This window comes from Haliaeetus albicilla, chromosome 3 (assembly GCF_947461875.1).
Source record: "Haliaeetus albicilla chromosome 3, bHalAlb1.1, whole genome shotgun sequence".
Classification (NCBI taxonomy): Eukaryota; Metazoa; Chordata; class Aves; order Accipitriformes; family Accipitridae; genus Haliaeetus; species Haliaeetus albicilla.
Window position 1 is genome coordinate 54,409,539 of NC_091485.1, and position 26,594 is coordinate 54,436,132.

Below are 26,594 nucleotides of genomic sequence, written 5' to 3' on the forward strand. Positions count from 1 at the left end.
GAGGGCAGGTGGGCTGGGGATTCATTTCCTCTCACACAAGACCTGTCTTCCAGACAGAAGGACACTAAATGAAAAATAAATGAGATGATGAAGCACGAGAAAGAGGGAGAAGCAAACAGGTTGGGCAGGAGGTGCTGGAAATTCAGCAAAGCCGATCTGCAAAGTGTTGGCAGTCCAGGGTTCACCGGGGGTAAAACGTGGAGTGGTAAGCCTTGACCTGGGAACTAATTACGTTAAATACATAGTGGTGAAACACACCTGTCCTGGTTTCAGCTGGGATAGAGTGAATTGTCTTCCTAGTAGCTGGTACAGTGCTATGTTTTGAGTTCAGTATGAGAAGAATGTTGATAACACACTGATGTTTTCATTTGTTGCTAAGTAGTGTTTAGTCTAAAGTCAAGGATTTTTCAGCTTCTCATGCCCAGCCAGCAAGAAAGCTGGAGGGGCACAAGAAGTTGGCACAGAATTTGGCCAGGGCAGCTGACCCAAACTGGCCAAAGGGGTATTCCATACCATGGGACATCATGTCTGGTATATAAACTGGGGGGAGTGTGGGGTGTGGAATTGCTGCTCAGGGACTAACTGGGTGTCGATTGGCGGGTGGTGAGCAATTGCACTGCGCATCATTTGTATATTCCAATCCTTTTATTATTACTGTTGTCATTTTATTAGTGTTATCATCATCATCATTATTATTTTCTTCTTTTCTGTCCTATTAAACTGCTCTAATCTCAGCCCACGAGTTTTACTTTTTTTTCTCGATTTCCTCCCCCATCCCACTGGGTGGTGGGGAGTGAGTGAGTGGCTGCGTCGTGCTTAGTTGCTGGCTGGGGTTAAACCATGACAAAACCTCAGGTTTTTAAGGAGCTTTCTGGCTTCTCACTTCAGAAAGAGGGCTGCTCAGTACCAAGGTGGTTTTAAGTGTGGGGACAGCAGGTCAGGGCTGCTCCTGAGCCCTCCTCTCTGGGGCAACTCTTTACCAGCTGAATGTTCACAGTGCAGTAAAAAACCTACCTGGCCACTGCTGTGCTGAAGATCGCATGGTAAGTAGAGAGCAGAAGGCACTGTGGGGGGGACACGGATGACTGTGGATGTGCAGTCCTGCTCTCTGCCCCATTTGGTCCCAAGCCTTGCCCTTATGTCTCTGACTTGCCAGTTCCCTGCCACTAAATAAAGTCGTGTGTGTGATGGAGGGCAGAAAAGGAGAAGGAGGCAAGGCAGAGGAAAATGTGGTCTTAAAAAGATGCCTTTACATCAATTTGGATGCTAAGGGCCAAGGCAGAAAATCCTAATTAAAAAATACATCGTCTGAAAAGCAAAGACCTTGTGGAATAAATGATTAACTCGGTGAAGAAGGAGCAAGAGAGGCCCTCAGCTGCCCATGAGCTGTTTATCCTGGGAAGAAAACAGAGAGGCAGAGTTGTTTCAGCATCTAGCAGCTGTGACAGCTTCTGTCAAAGCAAGATACCTATTCTGCAAGGGAAACACTTTTCAATGTGATCTGAGAAACAGAACGGTGTGGCTGTGACTGGCGTGCATTTGACAAGTGCCAAAGAGCCCTGGTGATGGAGCTGGAGCCAGCTGTGCCAGGTGCTGCTTCAGAGCCCACCAGCGGATGCTGCAAAGGCAGCAACGGGGTATGGGCAGATGGGGAAGGGGTAGGAAATAGCAAGGACAGAGACTGGGAGGACAGCAGGAGCAGCCTGGCAGCTGCTACCGACTTCTGGGACGTATCCTGGTAAAGCAGAGTTTTGAAGGAAGGCGGTGAGGTCTAGAGAGAATGAGAACGGTACAAAGAGGAGGTGAATAAGGGGAAGCAACAGATGAGGACAAAGATCTTTTGGGCAGCTCTCTGACGGCCACTCTTTAAGCAATGAGCCGGGCCAGGCAGCATACGTAAACGCTATACATTAGAGGAAGGGATGCTGCACAGAGGAGATGTCAAGGACCTGGAGAAAAGCATTGACTAAGGAAGGCAGAAGAATCAGCAAGACTCCTAACTTGTACAAAGGGATCTAGACGGAGACCCAAACAAAGCCGAGGGCTCACGTACAACCCAAAGGGACAAGATAGTGGTAACAATGGAGAAAGGAGTAAGGGATGAAGAGCTGTGGGCAAAAGGTTAATAGTTTTCTTTCAGCAGTATGGAGCCACAGCTTTTGGCTAGATATTCATGTGGAAATGTCAGAGGGCCTGAGATTTATTCCACAGTAAAGAGGTAGACTGAGGAATTATTGGGAGTAAAAATGGTAGCTGACTCATGTTTTTGAAGAGGAAAGACTCTCCTAGAAAGCTGGCTGGAAATGGGGATGAGGAAAAGTCTGCGATAAGAATGGAGAGACTAGAAAATGGTAGCCATTGGAAGATGTCGTGGTTTAACCCCAGCCAGCAACTAAGCACCACGCAGCCGCTCACTCACTCCCCCCCATCCAGTGGGATGGGGGAGAAAATCAGGAAAAGAAGTAAAACTCCTGGGTTGAGATAAGAACGGTTTAATAGAACAGAAAAGGAGAAACTAATAATGATAATGATAACACTAATAAAATGACAGCAGTAGTAATAAAAGGATTGAAATGTACAAATGATGCGCAGGGCAATTGCTCACCACCCGCCGACTGACACCCAGCCAGTTCCCGAGTGGCGAATCCCTGCCCCCCCCTTCCCAGTTCCTAAACTAGATGGGACGTCCCATGGTATGGAATACACTGTTGGCCAGTTTGGGTCAGGTGCCCTGGCTGGGCATGAAAAGCTGAAAAATCCTTGACTATAGTCTAAACACTACTGAGCAACAACTGAAAACATCAGTGTTATCAACATTCTTCACATACTGAACTCAAAACATAGCACTGTACCAGCTACTAGGAAGACAGTTAACTCTATCCCAGCTGAAACCAGGACAGAAGACAAAAAGAATACAAATAATAATGCTGGTTTTGATATAACTTCCTAAATTAATAGAAGGGCTGTTTCTACACAATATGAATCCACAGATTGAGATCCACGTCTTAAAATAGGTGGGGCTTACTATAGCTTAGGAAAAAGAAGAGATGCCTATCTCAGAAATAAGTGATGTGTCTAGCACTCTGAAATCTGGTAACTAAGAAATTGAGCCAAGGGTAACCATTGGGATTATTTGTTTAATGTCTCCACATACCAATTTCCCTGAAGTGTGGCTTGAGACAGACCAGTCTCAATAATGAAGAATCTTGATTTTAAGTTAAATTCAACACCATCTGTTTCTTTATAATCTGCTTCCATTCACTCTCCAGGGGGACAGTAACAGCTTTACTTGTTTTAAGCAGCTGGACAACTAACCTTCAGCAGGAATAACATTTCAATACTTTCTCATAATCAGTTTTAGCAACTAAGCCAACGAGCTCTTGGTAGAGCTTATACCTGCCTGAGAGCCAGAGCCATTAGCAAAGGAATTCTGGGAAGCAGCAGTCTTTTTGGCTGTTGAGTTCATGGCTGACCTTTGGTTTTTTTTGGTGGTACTTTTCGATGTTCCCATTCCTCTGTTCTAGTCTCCTCTTGAACGGTGACTGCTTCGTTGGGCTTTCCTGTTCACTTCCTCCCATGGAGCTCCCCGGAAAATGAAGGACTTCCTTTCTCTCCCTGCCAGCTCTACAGCATGTGATCTGCTGGAGTCAAATTCTGGTCAAAAGCAGCTCATAAACTTCCCTGCTGACAACAAAGTCTCAGCATCAGCTTTGTTTAAGTTTCCATCCAGTTTTTCCCTTCCTGAGACACGAATTATATACAAGCCTGTTCAGGAGTACTTGGAGAGATGAGTATCTGGGTAAGGATCAATGCAGCATGTGGAGGTCTTGTACAGACATACCCACAACAAGGAGGGATGGAAGAGGAAATAAAAATCACCCAAGCACTTAGCTCACTCATTACCACATTAGTTAGAGGGATGGTGTGTTGGTACTTGCAAAATATCTGTTGTCACGTGCCATACAAAGCACAATCTCTTCAAGACATTGTTAGTTTCTTGCCTTTAAATGGACCTTGACCATCATTAGCAATCAATCAATTCTGAGCCAGCCTCAAGTGCTCGAAAGCAAACATTTCATGTAAGCAAAAGCACGGTGAACTGTTCTTACAGTCTCTAACTGGGATCCTACCTCTCCCTCTCCTCTTCCTCACACAGAGCAGCTACCAAGGGAAAGCTGTTTGTCTTTGCTGGTCCTGTACAGAAATACAGACTCCCTGCCACTTCCCTGCTCCCAGCCACAAGCTCCCCCACATGGGCACCTCGTTTTGTCAGACTCTCCCAGGGGCTGACTTTGCTCACTTGCCCAGAAAAAGGCAAAGGGATCATTTTCTGTTGGGCTAGTGGGTTGACTTAGGTCATGAAAGTGCCCAATAAGCACCCGACGTGGGTGATGCTGGGGCTTGTAGCTGGGAGGCAGGGAAGGGAAGAGGGAGGCAGAAGGACCACCTCGCTCCAGGCAGCGAGAGCTAAAAACAGCTCTGCTGCCCACAGAGCCGAGCAAGTTTGGTGCAGGCACTTGGTATCAGGTGCTTCAGCACAAATTCTCCTTCCTGACTAAAGAAATACAAGCACCAATGGAAATTTGTCTTGTGGTTTGGGCATTTCTCAAGTGTTTCTCTGGTGTCCAGCATTTCAGGAGGTTATTTTGCAGCTCTAACCCCCCCCTCCCCAATGCCACAGAGAGCCTTTCCTCTTCCTCTACCCAGCTGCCTATTTTTGCAAATAGGAACAACAGGATTGCCTTTAAGATACCTCCCTTTCTGCAAAACTGGCTGTCTTCAGCCAAAGGTTTTAATAGTTTGGGCCTAGGGCCAGCTAGACACGACTAGTTCCAGTGCTCATGTGGCTCCACGAGCCTGACTTCGAGAGGAAGGCAGGCTGGCGTTCAGGAGTAGCAGCCCCAGAAAGCAGCTCTGCAGATGCCAGGTTGCTTCTATCCCTTCAAAGGAGTGAAAGGTGAAGTCCGGCCACCAGTGACTAAAAATAGACGGTGCAGTCAAGGCAGTATTAGCAGTTAGCAGTTTCACACTGGACAATTTTATTGTTACATGCGGTCCTACCCATTCACCCACCCCAAGTGGGGAAACGGGGGGGGGCAACATAGAGATGTTTGGGTCCTGAGAAAATGCCTGGAGCCACAGAGCAAGCAAGAGAGACAATTAATTTCAGAAGTGTCTAAGAGAGTGGTTTCCAAATCTCTGTCCATGGGGCACTAGTGTCTGTGAGGTCTACAGAGTCATATTGCCCTCACAGTGTTTCCAATTAAGAGCCTTATGATAAAATAGCAGGAGAAATTTTGAGGATTTACAGTGACTGTAGTCCAAAAACATCTTACAACTTTATGAACTACAGTTTGTGAAGTCTGCCTTGGTACAGCACTGTATATGTTTTCTAGAACAGACTACTGCATCTCCTAGATATGCAGAAACTGTCTTCTGATTGATGGAGGCCAGTTAAACTGATTTTAGTAACATATGTGATTTATAGATTTTACAAAGGTGTTCAAGCTAGCAGCTTTCTGCACATGCACATGAATATTTAGCACATGACAAAGTTAAGTTCCTACTGACTTCAGTGATGTAGAATTCAATTATTACTTGAGAAAAATACAGGCGTGCTTTGTCCATTTAGAAAGCAGTCCAGAAACTGAAAAGTTGTCCTCGTTCACTAGTGGCTGTTAGGATCCAAATAGTGTCACATGCTTTCAGCTGCACAACAGCTCATGCTTTCAGATGCATAATAGCAAATTCTTTCAATGATTTACTGCAGCAGCAAAAAGCAGCTGTCTACTATTTCTTAACCTTTCTTAACATGGGCCTTAATAAATAGTATTTCTTAGACCTCATTAAGAAAAATATTCTCTTCTAGCATTAATCTGGTGAGAGCTAATAGCAACGGTAGGCGCCCTTTGGAAAATGTATCTAAGGGTTAAGCAATTTCTTAGAAAATCACCTACAATCTAAATTTACTTTCTAAATGCAAAATACAGCAAGTGAAATCTAGTGACAAATGTAAATTATTTTTCCCTCTGTTTCTGTGTGGAGAGAAAAAGGAGCTCCACTGCACAGAGACTATTATGATCAGTTCCCATACTGCACACAGCCCGCTGTGATATGAAACCTTAATTGTATATCCATCAACAACAGAAAGTGCCACTGCATTAAGCATTACTGTAACAGAAAGTGAGTAATGACCATAAGAATAATTCTGAATACCAGCAGGACATATACAAACATTTTAGACTTTTTTTTTTTTTTTTTCAGAAGACATCATTCTTCAATTATTATTTTGGATGGAAATAAATACTCAGTTTTCACCCTTCAAAAGATCCACAAATAATTCAAAATAAAGCAACAATTTTATTGCAAATTATGCAGTGACCATTTACAGCTAAAGAAAACACTTATACCAAAAGAGAGTTAAAACTATCAGCAGCTAATGGCTACTGGAACTTGAAGGCACATCAGGATTAAGAAGCTAAAAATTAAGGCCCGTCCTGTTGGCCTGAGAGTATGCTGTGCAAATAACATGCATTTGTTTTCCAGGCATACTTTCATTTTGCAAAGCACTGTATAAGACACAAAGGCGGCTTGGATATTACCCTGTTATTGTTAACCAAAAGGTAAAGAAGACAGACATGACATACTCTTGTGAGGGGTTGGATGGCAATGGCACTCATATGGAAAAGGACAGCAATGATTAAAGTTTAGGGACAGTCTTGAAAACCAGAGGAAGAAATGGTCAGAATCATGTCTGGTGAAAAGTCACTCAAGCATTTACTCTAATTAGTGCTATACAGTTTTATATACGGCGTAACAGCTATTGCACGTTCAGGAGATTTATCAGGCCAGCCCAGTCTATAGTGTCTTTCTCAGTGCCAATGTGTGGGTAAGTAAATACTTAGCAGAGCTCAAACTTTAATGAGAAAGTCTGCAGCTCTGGCACATTTGGGACCATGAACTGATCAGAATGGAGTATATACAGCTTCTGATAGCTTCACAGTGGGCAAACTGTGAAAAAAAAAAAACCAACAAAAAACCTAAAAAGGATTTTCAAAGAGTTGGCCTCAGTAGTTGTGCAGTGTGTTGTAAATTTAAGAGTTAGTGCCGAGCCTGAGATACAGGTGACTGGGTTTTAGATGGCTCAAAAGTCAACAAAGTAACACCTTCATTAGGAGAGTCAAAAAAAAAAAAAAAAAAAGCTGAGATTCTAAAAGGCAGATACAAAGCATATAAATATCTAGGGAAAGATAAGGTTAAGTATAGGTACATTACTTGATGAGGAAGGAAAGAAAATGAAGATAAGATTTACAAATAAGTAATAAACAGCACTTCTGACTTCAGTCAAAAGTTAACTAAACAAAGCATGTTAAGAAGTTGAAAGAGTGAGTTGAAGTATTTAGAGGACTTAGATGGTATTAGCCAATTACTCTTACCCCAGGATGCTCCAGCAATCAGCCACGTCAGTGTGGACCAAGAGTGTTGCTCTTTGAGAACTCAGAGCACAGAAAAGAGTCCAGGAGAGCAGTGGGACAAGCACAAGGAATTTAAAAAGAAGGGGACTCTGTCAGTCAACCTAAACCTGGAAAAAGGGTAGAGTAATTTTTATAAAATCCTATTTGTAAAGGCATATGGAAAAGTAACCCAGCAACAGCCAGCCAACATGGATTTGTCATGAACAAAGTATGCTGCACCACACCACCATCCATCTCCTTCTTTGTGAAAACTGGCCTGGTGGCCACAGGCACACAAGATCCCAAATCTCCCTGTTGCTGTAAAGGCCTTTGACATTGTCATTCTGTGAAGTCCTCACATTGTGAAGTATGGGGCTCTGGTCCATATTGACCATAAGGAGAATCACAGCAGTACAAAACGCTCTCAAAAAGCAATTACCAAAGGCTTAATGGGAGCCTGGGAAGATACTCAAGCGGGGTCCTGCAAAGGCTTTGCCTGGGATCTATCCCATTGATGTGTGTTCATGAACAACTTGGACTACAGAGTAAAAGAGGACATCTGCAAGACTTCCCCATGATACCATACTTGGATGAACCATAAACAGCATAGGAGACAGGTCTAGAATGCTGACGTCTTGATAAATTTGGTCTGAGATCCATTAGAGGCCAGTATGCAGACACTAAATACATAGGCACAAAATGGAGATTAGCAGTGGTACCAACATGGATCTGGGATGTTCGCAGAAGGAAACGAATGCAAGTCAACGTGACACTGTTGCAAAAAGGCAAATATCATTCCAGTGTGTGTTAACAGTACTAATGTATGCAAGTGCCAGAAGTTCATTGTTCCAGCTACTCTGCACTAGCCTCAGCCAGCAATTTGGGTCACATTTTGGACCGTATGATTTAAGAGCACAGTCAAACTGGAGAGGACTCGGAGAAGAGCACCAACAATTGCTAGACTTAGAAGATGTGACCTATGAAGAATGATTCAATTAACTGGGTTTACTTAAAAGAGAAGACTAGAAGGAGAACATGATAGCCATGTTCAAATGAAGGCACTATTCATCACATCTATTGCCAATAAGAACAATAAGTAATTGACTTAACTTGCAGGGATAAACTCTTGCTGTGATAACTCTCCAGTTGTACAGTTCAACAGTGGTACATGCTGCTTACAAGGTCATGGGATCCCTTTTTTTGGAAGCTTTTAAGAGCTAGAGAAACACTTGCTAGTTACAGTCTTGGCAGATTTGATCCAATCTTGGAGCAAGATGGACTAGGTAATTTTTTGAGATTTCCCTTAGTCCCCACTCCTCTGAAAGATCTCCAGCATTTAGTAATGTTTCGCACACTGTTTGCGATTTTGTTAACATCTATGAACAGGGAACACAGAAATATGTTTGCCATGCCATCAAAGTGCTGTATGGACCTTAACTTTACATATTTAATGGACAGTATTTTTCAGAGGAAAGCTGTGCCGTATTTCCTGAAAAAGCTGAGACACTGCTTGAACAGATCCTTGTCAGGTAACAGTGTTGAGACAACTACAGATGCCTCCTTTCCCAGAAACCCCAATGCTAAAACCCATATAAGAGAATTGTAAAATATACACTCAACTTACTCCACCGTTTTTTGAAAGCTACCAAGATAACACAACTCCCTCAGTGAGTCTCTATTGTTCCTTATCTGTACAAAAATCGTAACACAATAGACAATGCATTAAAAAATATCCAAATAATTTCCAAAACAGACAGTAAAATTCCACAGACAGAACGTGACACCCTCCCACTGCCTGGACTAGAGCAACATTGCTTACGATGCTACAGAATATGGAAAATCACATATTGAATACCAGTCCAAAGCTGAGTTTTGGGGCTGAATTTAAAGTCCACTGCGAAACCCGTAAGGTTCTAAATAGATAAATCAAAGGCCCCCAAATTATACACAGCAGAATGGGGCTGAGTAGACAGAAACACAAGCTGACCTTTACTTTTGTTTGTGGATCCTGTAGGACTAATCGAGTTTACTTGGGAAGAACACGCTTCTAGTAAAGCCAACTACTTCCCAACTTGTTTCTGTGAAAATGGGAAACAAGAGAGACTGCAAGCCTATCGGTATTTGATGATAAAAGAAATTCCATCTATTAGCTCTTCTTATCAAGATGGGAAAACAGTTCAATATAGTTTACAGAAATGCTACAAATTCCTTCATTACTGTGTGGTTTGCAAACAGCCCGTGGTCATTAGCTTTACTTCAGCTGAAGTGTTTTCAGCACAACAGCAAATAACAAAAAGGGGTAGTCTCCAGGGACATTTCAAGAGCACTGCATAAAGCCAAGTATTTCCTTAAGGCTACACAGCAACTGTCTTCAACTTCTATTTCAGATTTTTCACACAGCTTTTTGTTATCAAGAAACCCTTAGAGATAGGTAAAGTAGAGGCACAGAAACTAGCCTAAGTAAGCCTGAGTAACAAATTGCAAAACTGTTCTTGATTACTCAGTAGTCCCCAAGATGGCCTCATCGCAATCACACATGCTAACTTTTACTCTGGGATCTAAAATGAGACATTTTTCAGAACATTTTAAGCCCTGCTTAAAATGCAATTTCAGGTGCCACTTAAAAGAGATTCCCAGAAGAGATGTGGGCTTCTGAAAATTCACAATCACTCTTTAAAGTTGCTCCACAAGTATCCATGACAGCCGATGCCCATTCCAACAACATAAAAACCCTTTACCTAAATGCTGTCCCTGCACAAGGATGAATCTTTCTCAAGGGAACATGGGAAACTTTCCACGCCTATTTTACTTTCTTGTAAAGTTAGACAGCTTCAAGTTCCAGGACTGTCCACAGTCAGGATATTAATTTTATAAGTGCAGTAATACTTGTTTTTAAAAGCAGGCAGGAAATAGGACATTTTATATTTTATTTTTTTAATTCTCTTTAATCAGACACATTACAATGCGCAACTGTGTCTTTAGCCAGGTAACAGCGTGCTATCCTTCAGATCAGGAAGAGATGATGGAGAACTCCTAGTCCTTCCTCTGACTTTTTAGGTAGGAGTATTGCAGATATTCTAAATAAGGACAATTCCCACATTTAGTATAGCATTCCCCCTATACTTACAAAGCCTTTGTAACAATTCAGTCACAGCTTTCATTTATTTTTGTAATTGAGATTGCAGCTACTGCAGCTAGGGATCTTACTGAACTGAGGATCACCCTTGCCTTCTAATACATAACCCCCCCATCATTTAATAAGGTATTTTCAACTTGAGCATCATAGTTTTGAAAATACAATTCTAACTGAAGTTAACCATCCCACTAGTGATGCAGCTTTCCAGCTCTTCAGTGCTCATTAAGAGAGATTGTTTATGAAACAAAATCTTTTTATTTAATGCTACACAATCTGAATTGAAGGAATAGAACATATACTTCACCTCAGGACCAAGCTATAGGGATACATCCCAGAACATTTTCCAAAGTAAAACCAGATTACCAAATACCAATCAGTGCAAGAAACATCTTTATCCATTTGCACTCAGCGTATTTTTAGACAAACTACAGCATCAGAACATTTAAGCACCTCCCCCCCATACAGCACAAAAGTCGAGAGCAGATTTCTTGCCTTGTGGGAGCCAGTTTGTCAGGATGTATGTATCGATAACATTAAAGAAAAATAAATGAAGCATTACATTCTGATGTCAGGTGTACAAGTGCAGTAGTGGATCACTCTCAGAGAACAACATTATCTATAAAAGTTAAGTGGTATACAGGTTATCCTGAAGTGACTATAATACAGAGAAACTTTATGCCAAAGTAAGTATTTACAGAGATACTGTCACAGCAAAGAGGACAGGAAGCTAGTCTCACAGAAGTAGTTCAATAAAGAGCAAACGAGTGGACGAAGACAAAGGCTTTGACTTTATATAATAAAATACCAAGTGCATTCTTTTAAGTGAATGAGTCTTTGAGACTATGGTCCTAGATTTTAGGAAGCCATTTGAAGGTCAGAGGTACAGTCCTGCTGCATAGCAAGGGTTACTTGGACTGCCAGAATTTTTACATCCATTGTAACCTCAGTAAATCACAGCAATTCTAGTATTGCTTCTTACTGCGAGGTCAAAACTAAAGCTCTTAAATAAGCCCCCTCCAAATGCCAAAGATTGGAGTTTGTATAGCAGACCTTCTAGCACAATTCAGATGTTTACCTGCTACTTCTGTGCTGTACATCTGGGATTAGAACTGAGCCCAGAACGCTTTAAGGGTAATTATGTTTAGCTGCTCAAATGTTCTTGGCCAGAGTGTTATTATCCAGCTTTTTGTTATCAACGCAACTTTAATCACATCTGATTTATTAAAGTAGCCATATTATTTTAGTTACTTTGGCTCTTTTCCAACAGGCTTATTTTAAGCTGGTTGTGAAGAAAGGTTATTAATGGCTAGCTATTTTGCATATTTCTTGAAATATGCTACTGAAATAACCAGACACATTTGAGGAGGAACATGCGTGGTTGACTGCTCAAAATATCATTATAAATCTTTTCAAAACAATTTTTCAACTAAGAGCAGAGTTGCTTTAACCTAATATTTGCGAGCATTTTTGAAGCCAGCATACCCGAAGGCATTCAATCCTGCCACCTCTCAGCTTCCTCAGTCATCTACTGAATATAAAGGACAACAAGCATAACCAGGGTCTCTCCAGTGCATGACTTCAAGGAACATGATTCCTCACAGTAAAGAAATCCCATTTGAAATGGCTTGCAGTATTAGACTCCAATACGTAGGACAAAAATGTAGAAGGAAGTCTCACGATTCTCATGCAGCTTCTAGGAAGTCTGCTGCACCCTGAGCCAACAACCTGACCACTAGTGACTGGGCTCAAGCGGGCAGCACACTGAACAGTAAATCTGAGCAGCTTCCCTTTTCACTTAAGATTAATTTACTGTAATGTACATTACTTTCAGTGGAATGATACTGCTCATGTTTTGGCAGGATGGGGAAAATTCCACTTTGTCTTTTTTATAAGGCAGATAATGCAGAAAGTTGAAACAGAACTTCTACAAGGATTTAATCTGTGATATTGTAAAATCAAAGTACTACTTTATTAAATGAGTTATTTTACACAATATGAACATCAATATAATTACAATTGTAAAAAATTTTTTATAACAAGTATGGACTGATTTTTCAGGATTTCCAAATAGGGCACAACTGTACATTTACACAGAATTGTCTTTGCATGAAGCCCAAGAGGGAACAGCATAAAAATATGAATGTTTCTGTAGCCCCTTCATTTTTGCTGATCAACAGTTTTAGAAAAGCAGCTGCAGGTTTGTTATGTAAGGTCTGACAGTAGAAGAGTCAATAGGTGCCATGATTTCACCTATAAAAAACAAGAATAACTCAGTTAAGCTGAACCGTTACACAATGTTGTTTACCTTTGTGTGAATGAAATGCCATAATACTGCTTTTTACCTCATTTCAGCCTTTTATTATAACCACTTTCAGTTACAGCCTAACAACTGGCTGTTGGGAAATCTCGTCTGAAGTTAACACAGAGGTTAAGTTTTATATTTGAATGCAGAAAAATCTGCATTCACTTGCATAGCTTCAGGAACAAAAAGGCTCAATTGTTGGAAATACACTAAACAGCTATTTCCATTACATGTTTTGTAGCAACAGACGGATTGTATTTATTGTATGTAATTTGTTCAAAGCAAACCTCACATTTCAAAGCAAGAACTAAATAATAAAGTATTCCTACAACTCTAAGGATGGCCATTTAAAATAACATTAATCCCTTTTAAAACAACCTCCACGCACAGTGAAATGCAACAGCCATTTCACCTATGCAAGTATTAGCTTGCTTCTCCTGTGTAACAATTCAGGGGTATAACTTTAACCTATAGTTAATTTTCATATTAAAGGAAATGAAGCAAGTTTTTAGGTCCCAGTTGGTAGTGGTAAAAAAAACCTGATTCATAATACACCTCAGACAATCATTGAAAAATTAAGGTAATGACCTGTAGACAACTTTACGCCTGAACATCAGCCAATTCTGGAGGAAGTGGAGTCTTAGGATGCTTGCTTTCAAAGTGCTGTTTGAAGGTCTTGGGATCCGGCATTTGTGTCTGATTAAAGAGAGACATTTAACTTTATGCACAGTACAAGAGTTAAATAATACTACAAAACCTGTTCCCCCCTGTTTTATTTTCTTTTTCCTGAAGCAGACTGTCTCCTCAATGACACTGCTCTGGTGACAGAAGCACCATTAATTTACCTGCAGATTAAGAGGGAATATTTAACCTCAGATTTACAGGGAGGTGCTTTTAAGCACTAGTATCACACTGTTTTGGCATGTTCATCAATGGTATTATTCTCACTAGAAAACTCCCTCCAGATTTTACACTTCACATGCTGGTTCAGTGGAAAACCTACCTCTTTACCATTTTCTTTTTCAACACCTAAAAGATAAACGTTTATCCTTTTCAGAATCAAATCTTTATTAAAGCTATTTCTTTTGTTTATCAATAGGCCAAAGAGTTATGTGGCATAGCTTGTGCCAAGTAGAGAATCAGTCTATCTCAGACCATTGCTACAACACAGTTGCAGGCATCAACTCCCCAAAGTGATTGCTGCTACATCCTGATTTCACAAGAGGAGCTACTTACAAGTACTTAAGCGAGCAGCCCTTAATTTGGAATCTTATTTAAGACATTCAAAGTGACAAATCTATTCTGGGACTGACCATTTAAGTGAAAATGGCAAGTTGATCCTTCAGCTCCAAAACAAGCACATTCAGGAAAACCAGCCAGAAGGAAAGTATAATCTGATTAGTACTCACATTTCTGTTCTCCTGTCAAGTAATTTATTCTAGTAGAAGTTACTGCATATCAAATTCACACTAATGCTTTTGGCACCACTACTTTTCCTCTCTACATTAACATTGATAACCAGTGATTCTAAGGTGGGCCGATTCCATCACAAAGAAAAGATGTTTCCATTTGGAGATTAAACAGGAAGTGATCTCACAGAATCATTTAGGTTGGAAAAGACCTTCAAGATCATCAAGTCCAACCATCACCTCACACTTTTTACATTTTATACGTCATACTAACAGCACATGCAGACCCCTGTAACAGGCAAGGTAACTACCCAAACCAGATCCGTTCATCAGATTTTCTCATATCTCAATGATCGGTACACCTGAGTAATCTGTAAGCAAGTCACATAACTGATGCAAATGCTTATAGCAACAAGCTAGACAGCCCCTTAAGAAGTATTTCAGTTTCCACTAAATGATCTTCTAAAAATTCTGCTCTAGGCTGAAAGACAGACCTGCCTACAAAAATATTTTGTCTTCTATTCCTCTTACCCTACAGACGGTGCAGGTATATATCAAGGCAGCCTTGGCTGCAGCCTTCTGATCATGTCCTTGTTTCTTTTTTTGCTCAGCTTGCTTTTTGGCATTTTTCTGCTGCGACTGAATCTTCTGCTGTCCACGAGCCATATCTACAAACAAAAGGAAGACATTTAGTCTACAAATGTGAGAAACCACTGCTGCTAGCTGACTCAGAAGCCGTAACCATGAGCATAATGCAGTCATGCGCTCTGTCCATAAGGCCTACAACTCCCATAACTCATATACAACAGACATCTGTTCAAGCTCTTTACTATGTAAAGACTCTTTGGTTTTAGCATCGTTCTTAAAATACACCCAGAATTATTAGGCCATTCAAAGGTTTCTCCCTCTACAAAGATCCAAGGTCTCCTTTTTTAAAAGTGTTTGCAATAGCCAGAATAATTAAAGTTTCCTTTACAGTTAATAGAAACTTATTCTCTATTTCTGCAGGTACAGTAAAATTTAGGGGTTTTGTTGTTGGTTTTGGTTTTTTTTAAAGCTTAAGACTCAACCTTTTTTTCTAGAACTTGAAACAGGTTCCAAGAAAGGCAAATCAAAGTATTACCCAAGCTGTATTACTGTCTTCTGGTGTACGTGCTTGTGAGCTGCTTTGGAGTTGGGAACGCCAAGAACAATAGGTCACCCCTCTTTATTCAAGGCTATTTTTACAGCTGGCCATTCTTTTCGATTTTCAGATGACTTTACATGGATACATACTTCTTAAAAAGAAGTAAAATTGCCCCTGTCAGAAGAGCCATTACTCTGGATAACACAGGAACATAAAGGAAGCAAACACTATTGCCATATGCCATTAGAAGGTCCACCACAAGAAGAAATGAGATAAAAAAAAAAAAATCACATTTCAGGGAGCAGCAAAACAGCATATTTTAGAACGGCAACACTCCACCTGCATGCAGCCCACTAGGACACCCAATTCAGCTTGCACCCCACCCCCAGAGCAGACGCCAGGCAGGATTTGGGCGCACCGACAGAGAAGGCTTCAGAGCACGGTTATATAAGCCAGCAGCCCACTTTCTGCTATTATCTTTCTCACAATCCCTCATGGCCCACGCACAATCCAGTTGTGCAGCTCTCACAGAAGCACAAGACTTACTATACAAGCACTGGACAGCTAGCGAAGTCCATCGTTTTCAGGACAAGTAGTAAAGTCTAATGTTCCCAGGAGGGTGGCTGGTTGGTCATGGCCCCTCTACGCAACCTGGGCATTTGCTGTGAGTTTGGTACTCATGAGACGCACTGCCAGGCTACAACAGGTCTGTCGTGCAGTCCTTCCCACAAGGACAGACGGCCTTCCACTACAAGAGGGAGAAAGGCCTATCCGAACAAAGACTGACCTCCAGTAAATATGCATGAAAAGCCCTTAAAACCATTATAAAAATGAAGTTTCTAGTAAACATCAACATCTGGAAATTCACTAATATTGCAAGAATTTCTGGACATGCAGCGTCACAGTGCTTAACACTGAGCAAAAAAACAGTCCTGAGACCCAAAACAGTTCTTGCGGATTGAGAGGCACCTCTCAGGCCACAGTCCAGTTCTTTCATGGTATATAACAGCACCATGTAACCCTCTTCAGAAGTATTACACTACATCTTCAGTGTTCCCTCCTCTTCCCCCATCAGTTTCTCTAAAGGAGAATTTAGAAGTCCACAGGGCTAACAAAATTGAACACAAGGAAACACAAGTTCTATGAACAAGCATATAGAAACACATGGCATTCAACAGTTTCCATAAGATACAGCGTTGTATGTTAATAAGACTAAAAATACCCATCTAAGTTTCACTGTATGCTACAGTTACTCTGAAACATCCCAGCCAGGGCCTCACACTGTTTACATACAGCATGGCTCGATGAGAACACTGAATTGCCATTTAAAAAAAATAAAGAAAAAAAGAACAGATATTGCCAGTAGCTTTGCATACACTAGAAGGAACTGTAGGTTTTATTTCGCTTCTATTTTACTGGCATTACAGTAATCCTCCAGAAGTCGGGGGCTCCTGACAGAAAACTCAGATGTAATAAAAAAGAATTATTTTCGTAAAGTTTCTGCATACGACTTTGTATTTTAGTCCCTTGATAAGAGCTTGTTAAGTAGTGCATTGCAAGAGCCAACCACACCGAACTTGTATGCGTTTGGCAACTGCTGGTTTTAGTTAAGACACAAACAAGAAAACACAAACAAAAACATCTGCTTAAAAATATCAACCTCCATATGATGCCCGAGACCAAAAATCCAAAAGTTTAAATACTACAAATTACACTAATACAGTTGAAGCACAGAGAGTGAATACTCGATTACCGGAAAAGTAAGATCATTTGGACTACGGGTATTCTAAAAGAGTGACAAAAATAATCCCAAAGTTCGTTTATAAGAACGATGAGTTCATCTACAAGGCTAAATCTGCATTTCAGTTGCACAACACAGATAAGCGTTGTTTTTCCTATCAGGCACACCCTCAGAAAGTCCAGCAAACCGGCCTGCTGTTTTGAAATAAAAATGCGTGTGCACATAGGAACCCTACCACCACAGAAAAATTTGCTGCCAAATCATAACGGCAACGGCACGGGCATCACAGGGCAGCGAGGCTGCAGCCTGCGGTACGTTAATGCCTCGCACAGGGTCGTTTCCTCATAAGCGAGCAGAACCCGAGCAGAGAGTTTCAAGTCCTAAAACCGGACGCCGACAGCTGCTTCTTCTGTCACGTCCAGAAACCAACAGCCGCCTGAGGTGCCCTGGCTTCCCCGGCCAGGCGGCGAAGGGCTCGGGCCGGAGGAGCAGCGACCTCGGCCTTCGCCCGGCAGCACTGCGAGGAAAGCCCCCGCACCGGGCCCGGCCAGCGACGCGAGGGGGGCAGCGGGAGGCGGCGGCCCCCCGGGAGGGCCTCGCGGGGCGGGGGGCGGCCGCAGCCCGGCCAGCCCCACCACGTGCCCGGCGGGAAGGGGCCGAGGACGGAAGCGGGCCCCGGCCGCGGAGCCCCAGCCGCGGGGAGGCGGCCCGCGGCAGAGCCGGCAGCGGAGCGCGCCTCGGGCGCCGGGCCGCCCCCTTGCCCCCGGGGCGGGTCTGCTCCGCCGCGCCGCGGCCGGGCCCGGGCCCGGGCCCGGGCCCGTTCCCCCACGCACCGCGACCCCCGCGACACCCGCCCCGCAGCCGGCGCGGCCGCCCCGCCGCCCGAGGGGCCGGGGCCGGCGCTCACCCGGCCTGGGAGTCCGGCCTGGGCGGCCCTGGCGAGCGGGTGGAGAAGGCTCCGCGCGGCCCCGCAGCAGCCGCCGCCGCCGCCTGCCCGAGAGGAGGAGGAGGAGAAGGAGGAGGAACAGGCGGACGGGGGGGGTGGTGCCGGCTCTGCGCATGCGCGGCCCCGCCCCGGCGCCCGCGCTGCCCGGCCCTGCCGGCGCGCGACCCGGCCCCGCCGGCCAATGGCGGCGCCCGCCCGTTACATAAGGCGGCGGGGGGGGAGGTCGGGAAAAGGGGGGTGCTGCGGCCGCGCTGACGTCGGCGGGGGGCGGGGCCTGTGCTCCGGCGGGTGGCGCCGGCCTGGCCTGGCCTGGCCTGGGCTGGGCTGGGCTGAGCGGCCCGCGCGCTGCCCGCGCCGCTGTGAGGAGACGCGGCGGGGCCGCGGCTCTCGCCTGTCGCCGGCCTCGGGTCCCGGCAGCGACGGCGTCCTGCGGGGCTCCCCGCAACAGCCGGTCGGCTAGGGGCCGGCAGGCCCGGCCTCGGCGGTCGGGCGGAGGCAGGGCTAGACCCGGGGACCCTGCTTCGGCGCTGAGGGGGCTGCGCTGGCTTTGGGGCAGGTGCGCGCTGGTACGTCCCGCGGGCCAAAGTCCCGCTAACGTCCAGCGTTGCGAGGGGCCTGGTGCTCGGAAAAAGGTGGCGGGCAGGACGACGCCGCGGTCAGAGATCAGTGCGCGGTAGCAGGGGTACAGCCAGGGTAGGCAGCCCAGCTCTGCCCGCTCGGTTCCCCAGGATCGTAGCGCCAGCTGAGCCCTGGGAAGCTGCAGGTAGATTCCTAATGAGCTCCGTCCGCTGTTGACGGCGTGCCTGGCTGTGGGCAGCGCTGCACCGCAGCGCCGGTGGGACTGCGGTAGGCGCCTACCCTCAGACCATCTCCTCTCTTCCCGGCAAGCCCTGCTCTCAGCCACATTCCTCTGTGCTTGGCATACAGAGGCAGCCTAAAAATAGTTGCTGTTCCTCCTCAGTGGGATCCGGAAAAATGGCTGTGGAGAGGCTGCAGGGAAGGGGCTGGAGAGGAGGCCGGACAGGGATCCCAGAGATGATGAAAGCCTGTTCAGGTGTCAGTTCGCACTGAAGGTCCACGCATAGGCTTGAAGGGTTAAATGAACTGAAAGCAGAAGTAAACGGCCTGAGATGAGGAGCAGAATTTGCTTCAAGTTAAAAGTGTGCTAGATCTTATTTAAGGCAAAAGGACCGCAGAGGAAGTCGTTTACTGGCTGTACTCACTGTGCAAGTGATTTTAAAGGTATTAGCTTGCCTGAATAGACATGTAGGCGGGCCCTATAAAGAAAGGTAAAGGAGCACTTTTATTTTCTATCGACATCTTCATATACCCTAAAGGAAGGCTGAATGCCTGTGTCTTCTCAGATTATACACCTGTTAGGAAAAATGAGAAATAGAGGCAGCATCTCTGCTTGGAGATTACATTCTGCCACTCTCTGAGCAATTGTTGTAGCTTTAAAGTAAGCCTGGAGTCTTGAACAGTTCTGCGTCTGGGGCAAAACAGCAAACATAATACGCTTACTAGAGGAATTACTAGGTGTTGGCTTGGCATTTTACAGGCGCTTAGGCTAGATGACTGTAATGTTCCCTTCTGATCTGAGAGGAAAAAGCAACAACAACAACAAAAATCCCTAAAGCAGTACAGTGAACATTTTGGACCATCATTATGAGTCATGCCTTGAGCATGGTAGCAGTTACAGGGGACCTGTGTAGCAAATTTCTGACACTCAAGTGACTGGAAGTCAAACATAAGCCTATGTTAAAAAATGAAGTTCCTGACATTTTCCTAAAACAATTGTTTTCCTAATGTTCCTGTTTGCAGTGATGTCTTCCACGTTAAACTGATAACACTGAAAATTATTATACCTGGACAGTGCAATCCACACTGCATTAAAATGATCTTGGTAGTAGGTTCTGAACTTGATGGAGCTAGGCAACAATAAAAAACACTGAAAGCGCACATGTGCGTGTGCTTGTGGGGCAGTGGGGAGAGGTGAGCATTTTGGGTTCTGTGCTTGGAAGCAGGTGGCTTTCAGAATGAGGTTTCGCTTTGATCGGAGAGAAGATCACAGAGTGAAAAAGTAGCCTTTTTCCTGGCTGATGCTATTTTAGGAGGACTGCTGGCCTCAGATGTGGAACTGGAGACAGCTTTCAAGGGTTGTGTCCCCCATACTGCTACGCACCTGGCTGGATGAGAATTTCAAATAAAGCGGATCTCCTGAGCGCATGCTGAGCTCTGGCTGGTCTCCCAACCTTTTTCTGCTTTGGGGAGAACAGAGGATCTCCTTGCAGGACGGGGGACTGTGGCCTTCCCTCTGGCTGCTCTGTCTTTTGTCCGTTTGTGCTGTAGATCCTGGTCACAGCATCCATCCTTCTATTGCTCAAATCATGGTTTTGCAATTTAGATGCTTCCAAAGAGACCGTTGGAAACAAAAACCCAATGTGAAAGAAGAATATGAGTCCCCGTAGCTGAGATTTCTACTATGAAGATAATAAGGAAAATTTCCCGTTCACTCTAAATAATTTTTCAAAATTTAATCACTGCATGAAACTTATTTATCACACTGAAGGGGATATTTCCATGCACGTGTGCAGGTTAGCAGAGAGAAGCAGGGTGGATATGATGAGCTGGTAGAGAGGCAAGGCCAGTCTGTGTGCTGGATGCTTTGCATAGCTCTGACAAAATGAACCCGTCCTAATTGCAGCTTATCTGGCTTACGGACTTCCTCTGCTTTGTGTTGCTCCCATATGAGGTGAAGCAAGCCAGAGTATATGAATGAATATATAAATAGAAGTTAACATGAAAAATAAATGCAAGCTTTAGACCAAAATGATGTATCTTGAAATTGCTAGAAATATACCGCAGCATTTTTCTGCATGCTTCTTGTTTAATTGTTGTTTTCTAATTTAAAAACAACTCTCAAACCCCACAGATACTACCGAGTATTCTGCATTAAAACAGAGTGAAAATCAAGAATACCTCTCAGTAGTTAAGGGTAGACCAAATGCAAAGAGTTTGTTACTATCCCCAAGCCAACCCTACAAACGTTTCAGTCATTATAATTCACTGAAATCTGTAGCGGCATCATACACATAGAAAACACAGCTCCATATGGGTATGGATAAGGCATTTTAGCTCTTATGGAGCCCCTAAAAATAGTCCAAATTTTTAAAAAAAGACATTAGTGTCTTCTCACAATGAGACAATTGATGTGAACCAAGACTCCAATTTAAGGCCAAGCATGAATGTGGTGAACAACATGATCAGAAAAAGCAAAATGCTGGTCCACTCAGGAGGAAAGCAGTAAAGAAAACTGGAAGGAGCAATGCTATAAGGCAGGATTATTTGTTAGCTTGGGTTTTTTTAGTCTTGATTGTTCAGTATTTTCATGCTTATTTCCCATCTCTTTGGATTCCAGCCCCCCATCATTTTCTGTGCCCGCACAGAATTTCTGTCATTAGATCAAAATACTTGTTCTGCTCAACAGCAACTTGGTCACACTTGAATTCTGTTGCAAGTCAGTTTGAGCTATCTCACCTTAGTGTGACTGGTGTCCCCAGCACAATTCCCTGCTATGAACCAGCTGACATTTTGACACCTGTTATTAAACCCATTTTGAAAGCAATTGTTCTGAAGTGGAGGGCAGGTTTGCTCACAACAGCATAGGTGGGGCTGCATCTCCCTTCTGAATCAACTCCTGTGCGCCTGCCAGGTCCTCCCACTGCCGTTCCCTAGCACACTTACTGCCCCTGTCTTTTTCCTGCTTGTTTGCTTGTACACTCGCTATTGATCCAGTTTTGCATCAATCAAACATCATCTCACTGGCTAAACGCTGGCTTGCGGCCCAGTGCTGCCCTTTGCTACTCACTTGCGGGGAGTACACATGCTGGTATCGTGTGCCTGCCTATTGAGTGATTTTATTCGGTGCCTCACCAGACCCTTGGCATGTTGAACAACTGAAGGAAAGGGAAGGGGACATGCCCTGGGCCCGCAAGTGACAGAGATCTTCTCACTAGATTTTGTGGATGCAGACCAACGCTGACAAGAACACAGAACAGCAGAGATTGGCTCTGCAGTCGAAAGTTGTAAGACACAGGCTTTGAAGCCAATATCCTTTGAAAGGATATTTAAAGCTGATGCAATGGTAGATCAAAGTCAGTATCACTGAATTTCAGGGACAGGTTGACATGGTTGCAGGCAGAACCCCAGACAGGCTGGAATCATCTGCAGTTAGTGCTGTTTGATATAAAACATCATGCAGCAGTACTTAACCTAGCTCAGGGGCCTGACAAGGTAGTGTTTTGCTCATTTACCCTTTCTCTGCCTTATGGACTTTTACCTCCTCCGTCCCCCATGCATTAGCATACCATTCTTTTCCCTGTAAAGGCATTTTTCACAACCACATCTCCAGCTCTCATACATCCAGTTCATGCCTCCCTGAAACAACATTAACTCTTGTCCCTCCACTGACCCTGATTCCTGTGTGCTACTTTTCCGCAGCTGGGATGTTGGCACCTCATGGGCTTGCCCAGTACTGCTGTTGTGACAAATACAACAAAGAGTGAGATCTTAAATCACATATTTGGTTCACAGGTTCAATAGTTTCTTAGCTCTGCACTGGTATGAGATGATACCAAATCACAATACATATATACTGCAGAAAGAAATATTGTATGGCAAGATTATGGTGGGGGGGGGGCTACAGGGTTGGCTTCTGTGAGAAGATGCCAGAAGCTTCCCCCATGTCCGACAGAGCCAATGCCAGCCGGCTCCAAGACAGACCTGCTGCTGGCCAAGGCTGAGCCCATCAGCATCAGTGGTAGTGCCTCTGGAATAACGTATTTAAGAAGGGAAAAAAGTTGCTGCACAACTGCAAGTGCAGGTGAAGAGATGAGTGAGAACATGTAAGAGAAACAACCCTGCAGACCCCCAGGTCAGTGAAGAAGGAGGTGGAAGAGGTACTCCAGGCGCCGGAGCAGAAATTCCCCTGCAGCCCCTGGTGAAGACCATGGTGAGGCAGGCTGTCCCCCTGCAGTCCATGGAGGTCCATGGTGGAGCGGATATCCACCTGCAGCCCATGGAGAACCCCACGTTGGAGCAGGTGGATGCCCGAAGGAGAGTGTGACCCTGTGGGAAGACCACACTGGAGCAGGCTCCTGGCAGGACCTGTGGACCCGTGGAGAGAGGAGCCCATGCTGGAGCAGGTTTTCTGGCAGGACTTGTGACCCCGTGGGGGACCCACGCTGGAGCAGTCTGTGCCTGAAGGACTGCAGGCCGTGGAAGGGACCCACGCTGGAGCAGTTCGGGAAGAACTGCAGCCCATGGGAAAGACTCACATTGGAGAAGTTCATGGAGGACTGTCTCCCGTGGGAGGGACCCCACTCTGGAGCAGGGGAAGAGTCTTGCCCCTGAGGAGGAAGGAGCAGCAGAGACAATGTGTGATGAACTGACTGCAACCCCCATTCCCTGTCCCTCTGCGCCACTGGGGGGGAGGAGGTAGAGAAAATTAGGATTGAAGCTGTGCCCAGGAAGAAAGGAGGGGTGGAGGGAAGGTGTTTTAAGATTGGGGGGTTTATTTCTCATTACCCTACTCTGATTTGATTGGTAATAAATGAAACTGATTTCCCCAAGTCAAGTCTGTTTTGCCCATGGCGGTAATTGGTCAGTGATGTCTCCCTATCCTTATCTCGACCCACGAGCCTTTTGTTATATTTTCTCTCCCCTGTCCAGCTGAGGAGGGGAGTGACAGAGTGGCTTTGGTGGGCACCTGGCATCCAGCCAGGGTCAACCCACCACAGCATGTGACGGTATGCCTCTTTCTGCTTGTTACTGTAGAACTAGGTACTCTGTAGTGCACAGTATGCTGATCTGCAAGGTTTTAAAATGGAAAAAGAAGGGGAAAAAAAAAAAAAAAAGAGGAGCAAACAAAATGAGAAGGAAAGCCAAAGACCGTGCTGTGTTTTGGAAGGAAGCTGGCACAGCAATGCAGCTCTCTTGGCAGGGCACCTCAGGCTAGCAATACCCTTCTATTTCTACATTAGCTTTGAAAGACCAGCCCCATTAGCAGCAATGCAGCATCTTTTCCTGGTTTGCCTGCTGCCTTTCTGAACAGTCTCTTTGTTTCAGGGACACCTGATAGGTGACATCCTCCAGAACAAGGACAACCTCAGGTGATACCCACCATATTGCCAGCCTCCCTGTGCTGCTCACTGTACTCATGCTCCCATCAGTAGACTTCAGAAGCACATAAACCAGAGGGATGATCATCCTTCCTAGCAGGACAGTCCCCCCTTCTTTCACACCCCCAGTGTGCTGGCAGTCTGCCAGGTGTCCCCGCATTTGTTAACCTTCTCCAAAAGTTGATACAACAGTTGCTTCTATCTCACCCCTACCATGGGCTCGGGAACCTGTGCAACAAGGCAGGCTGTGGAAGTGCTTTTGCCACCAAACCTTAAATTAGGACAAACCCAGGGAAAGTGTCCCAAAGCTGATGGTAGATTGTGTTGTTGTGTTGGTTTGCTTTTGCTGGCACAGAGACTACAATTAATTGTCCTTTCTTTTTTTTTTCCTCCCATAGCTCCTTTGCCTTTGCGGCAAGCATGGACAGAGCTGCTTCAGTGAACATTCTTCTCCATTGAAAGGGCAAAAAAATGTTCAAGGGAGGGTGCGACATGGAGCTGCCCACATCCTCTGAGAGACAAAAATAGAGAGAGGGCTTGAGGAAAAGGCTCATGAAGAATGACAGAGAGGGAGGCAGTCAGAAGCTCAGAGATGCAGTTCCTCAAAGGTTGCCAAGGCATATGCCCCTCCTGGAAAGCATGGGCAAAGATTGCCTTGTGACTTCCAAGTATTTTGCAATCTCTCCTCTTTTAAATCCATTTTGTTGGATGTGACTTTTGCTAAAAACAACAAGGCGCAAAGGCGCAAATGCCTTTCTCAGCATGTCACAACTTTTTTGACCAACCCACGTAGAGAACCAGAGACCTTGAGAACATACGCTTCCGTTCTATATAAACAGTTTAAAATAGATTTTAGCTTTGCACAGCATTACGTACAGTTACTATTTTTAAATGCACACCAATTAATCTGATGCGTTCATTCCCATTTTTTTGTGTGCCCTCCATTCATGCTTTTGAGTCTCGTACATGTTCAAGTAGCTGCCTTACCATGAAAACCAATATATCCGTACATTTTTAATTAGTTGAGAATACTAAGATTTCCCTCCTAGCCACCAGTACAGATAAATATATGTATGAAGCATGAAAAACATCCTCACACTGTGTCATGTGCATATTAAAACATGCAGCATTTGTGATTAAAACCTCTCACAAACATGCCAGTATTGTTGGCAACTTGCCTTTAGCCTCAAGAAGGGCAATACATCCCTCAGTCTGCTTCTGAGAGGCTGCACGTCCCAGAGATGCCTCTATGTTGAGGTAGCTCAAAGCATCCACCAGCTCTGCTTTCTTCCTTCTTCAGCCCATCTGCAAGACTCCACCCTCATACTAGCAAATATTTTGGTAGCTGCTTATTGTACCTTGTGGAAGAGGCAGTTACTTTTCATCCACAGCCAGCCTCTCCGTCTGTCTTTCAGTCATCCACGTGCAGATTTCATTGCTATTCTAGAACTGCTAAGGGCAGGGTGGGAAGCTCTTTCTGCTGTCCAAATAGCATGTAAAATCTTGCTGGGTAAGGAAGCAAAGGCCAAGGGTGCATCCCACAATGACACATCCCAGAATGAGCACAGAGAGTCAGTTCACAGGAAAGGGCTCTGCAGCTGCAGGACGTTTTCCGTGGAAGGAAAGCAGCCTTGGACTTCTGAAAGTGCCACACACACACTGCTGGTTTTCCCAGGTCTGCAGTGCTGGCTCAGCCCCAGCAGTCTGCTGCTTCAGGAAGAGATCAGCGAGAAACATCTGCTGGATTTCAACTTTTTCCTTTTCAGATGCCCTGTTACACTCACTCTGAAGTCACTGCATGACTTAAAGGCAGGAATCCAAAGAGCCTGCTGCAAACTGAGCTGTGAGCATTGCTCTGATCGCCAGTCTTTCCTGCCAGCTGCTGACAGTGCTTTGAACATAGTAAGGTCTAGCTCACAAACACTGGTGGATAAATAGGACCTGGCAAGAGAAATCAGGGGAATGATTTGGTTTGCACCAGGCCACTGGATCCCATTGCTTTCTGCAAAAGACCCCAGAGAGCTGCAGCAGAGTGATGCGCTATGGGATGTGGGAGCAGAACAGAAAACACATTCCTGGAAGCAGCCAGCAATGCCACAAGTCAGCAGCTATGTGGAGGTAAAAGACATTACTTGCGGTGCAGTGAGGTGGAATGTACATGCTGATTGTCAGAATTACTGCAGCTGAGTTACTGTGGATATATGAAGCCCACATTCCTGTCTCACTAGATGCTCACATGTTTACTCTTAAGACAGACTGCCATGGGATGGAGGAACGGAAATCCCTTTTCCTGCTATATGG

The 26,594-nt window shown here is 44.7% G+C and overlaps 1 protein-coding gene and 1 long non-coding RNA gene across 2 annotated transcripts; one reads left to right on the forward strand and one right to left on the reverse strand.

The window, feature by feature from the left end:
• Positions 1–12,523: 12,523 nt before the first annotated feature.
• Positions 12,524–18,235, reverse strand: ZNF706 (zinc finger protein 706). Its single transcript, XM_069779792.1, has 4 exons — positions 18,076–18,235; positions 14,833–14,969; positions 13,481–13,588; positions 12,524–12,840 (listed from the first exon to the last, which is right to left on the reverse strand). The coding sequence occupies exons 1-3, from the start codon at positions 18,227–18,229 to the stop codon at positions 13,493–13,495; spliced, it is 387 nt and encodes a 128-aa protein (XP_069635893.1). The 5' UTR covers positions 18,230–18,235; the 3' UTR covers positions 12,524–12,840; positions 13,481–13,492.
• Positions 18,236–18,456: 221 nt separating this feature from the next.
• On the forward strand, positions 18,457–25,143 carry LOC138684806 (uncharacterized). The gene is made up of 2 exons (XR_011324097.1): positions 18,457–18,680; positions 24,692–25,143. It is a non-coding gene; the product is annotated as an uncharacterized lncRNA (long non-coding RNA).
• The last annotated feature ends 1,451 nt before the right edge of the window (positions 25,144–26,594 follow it).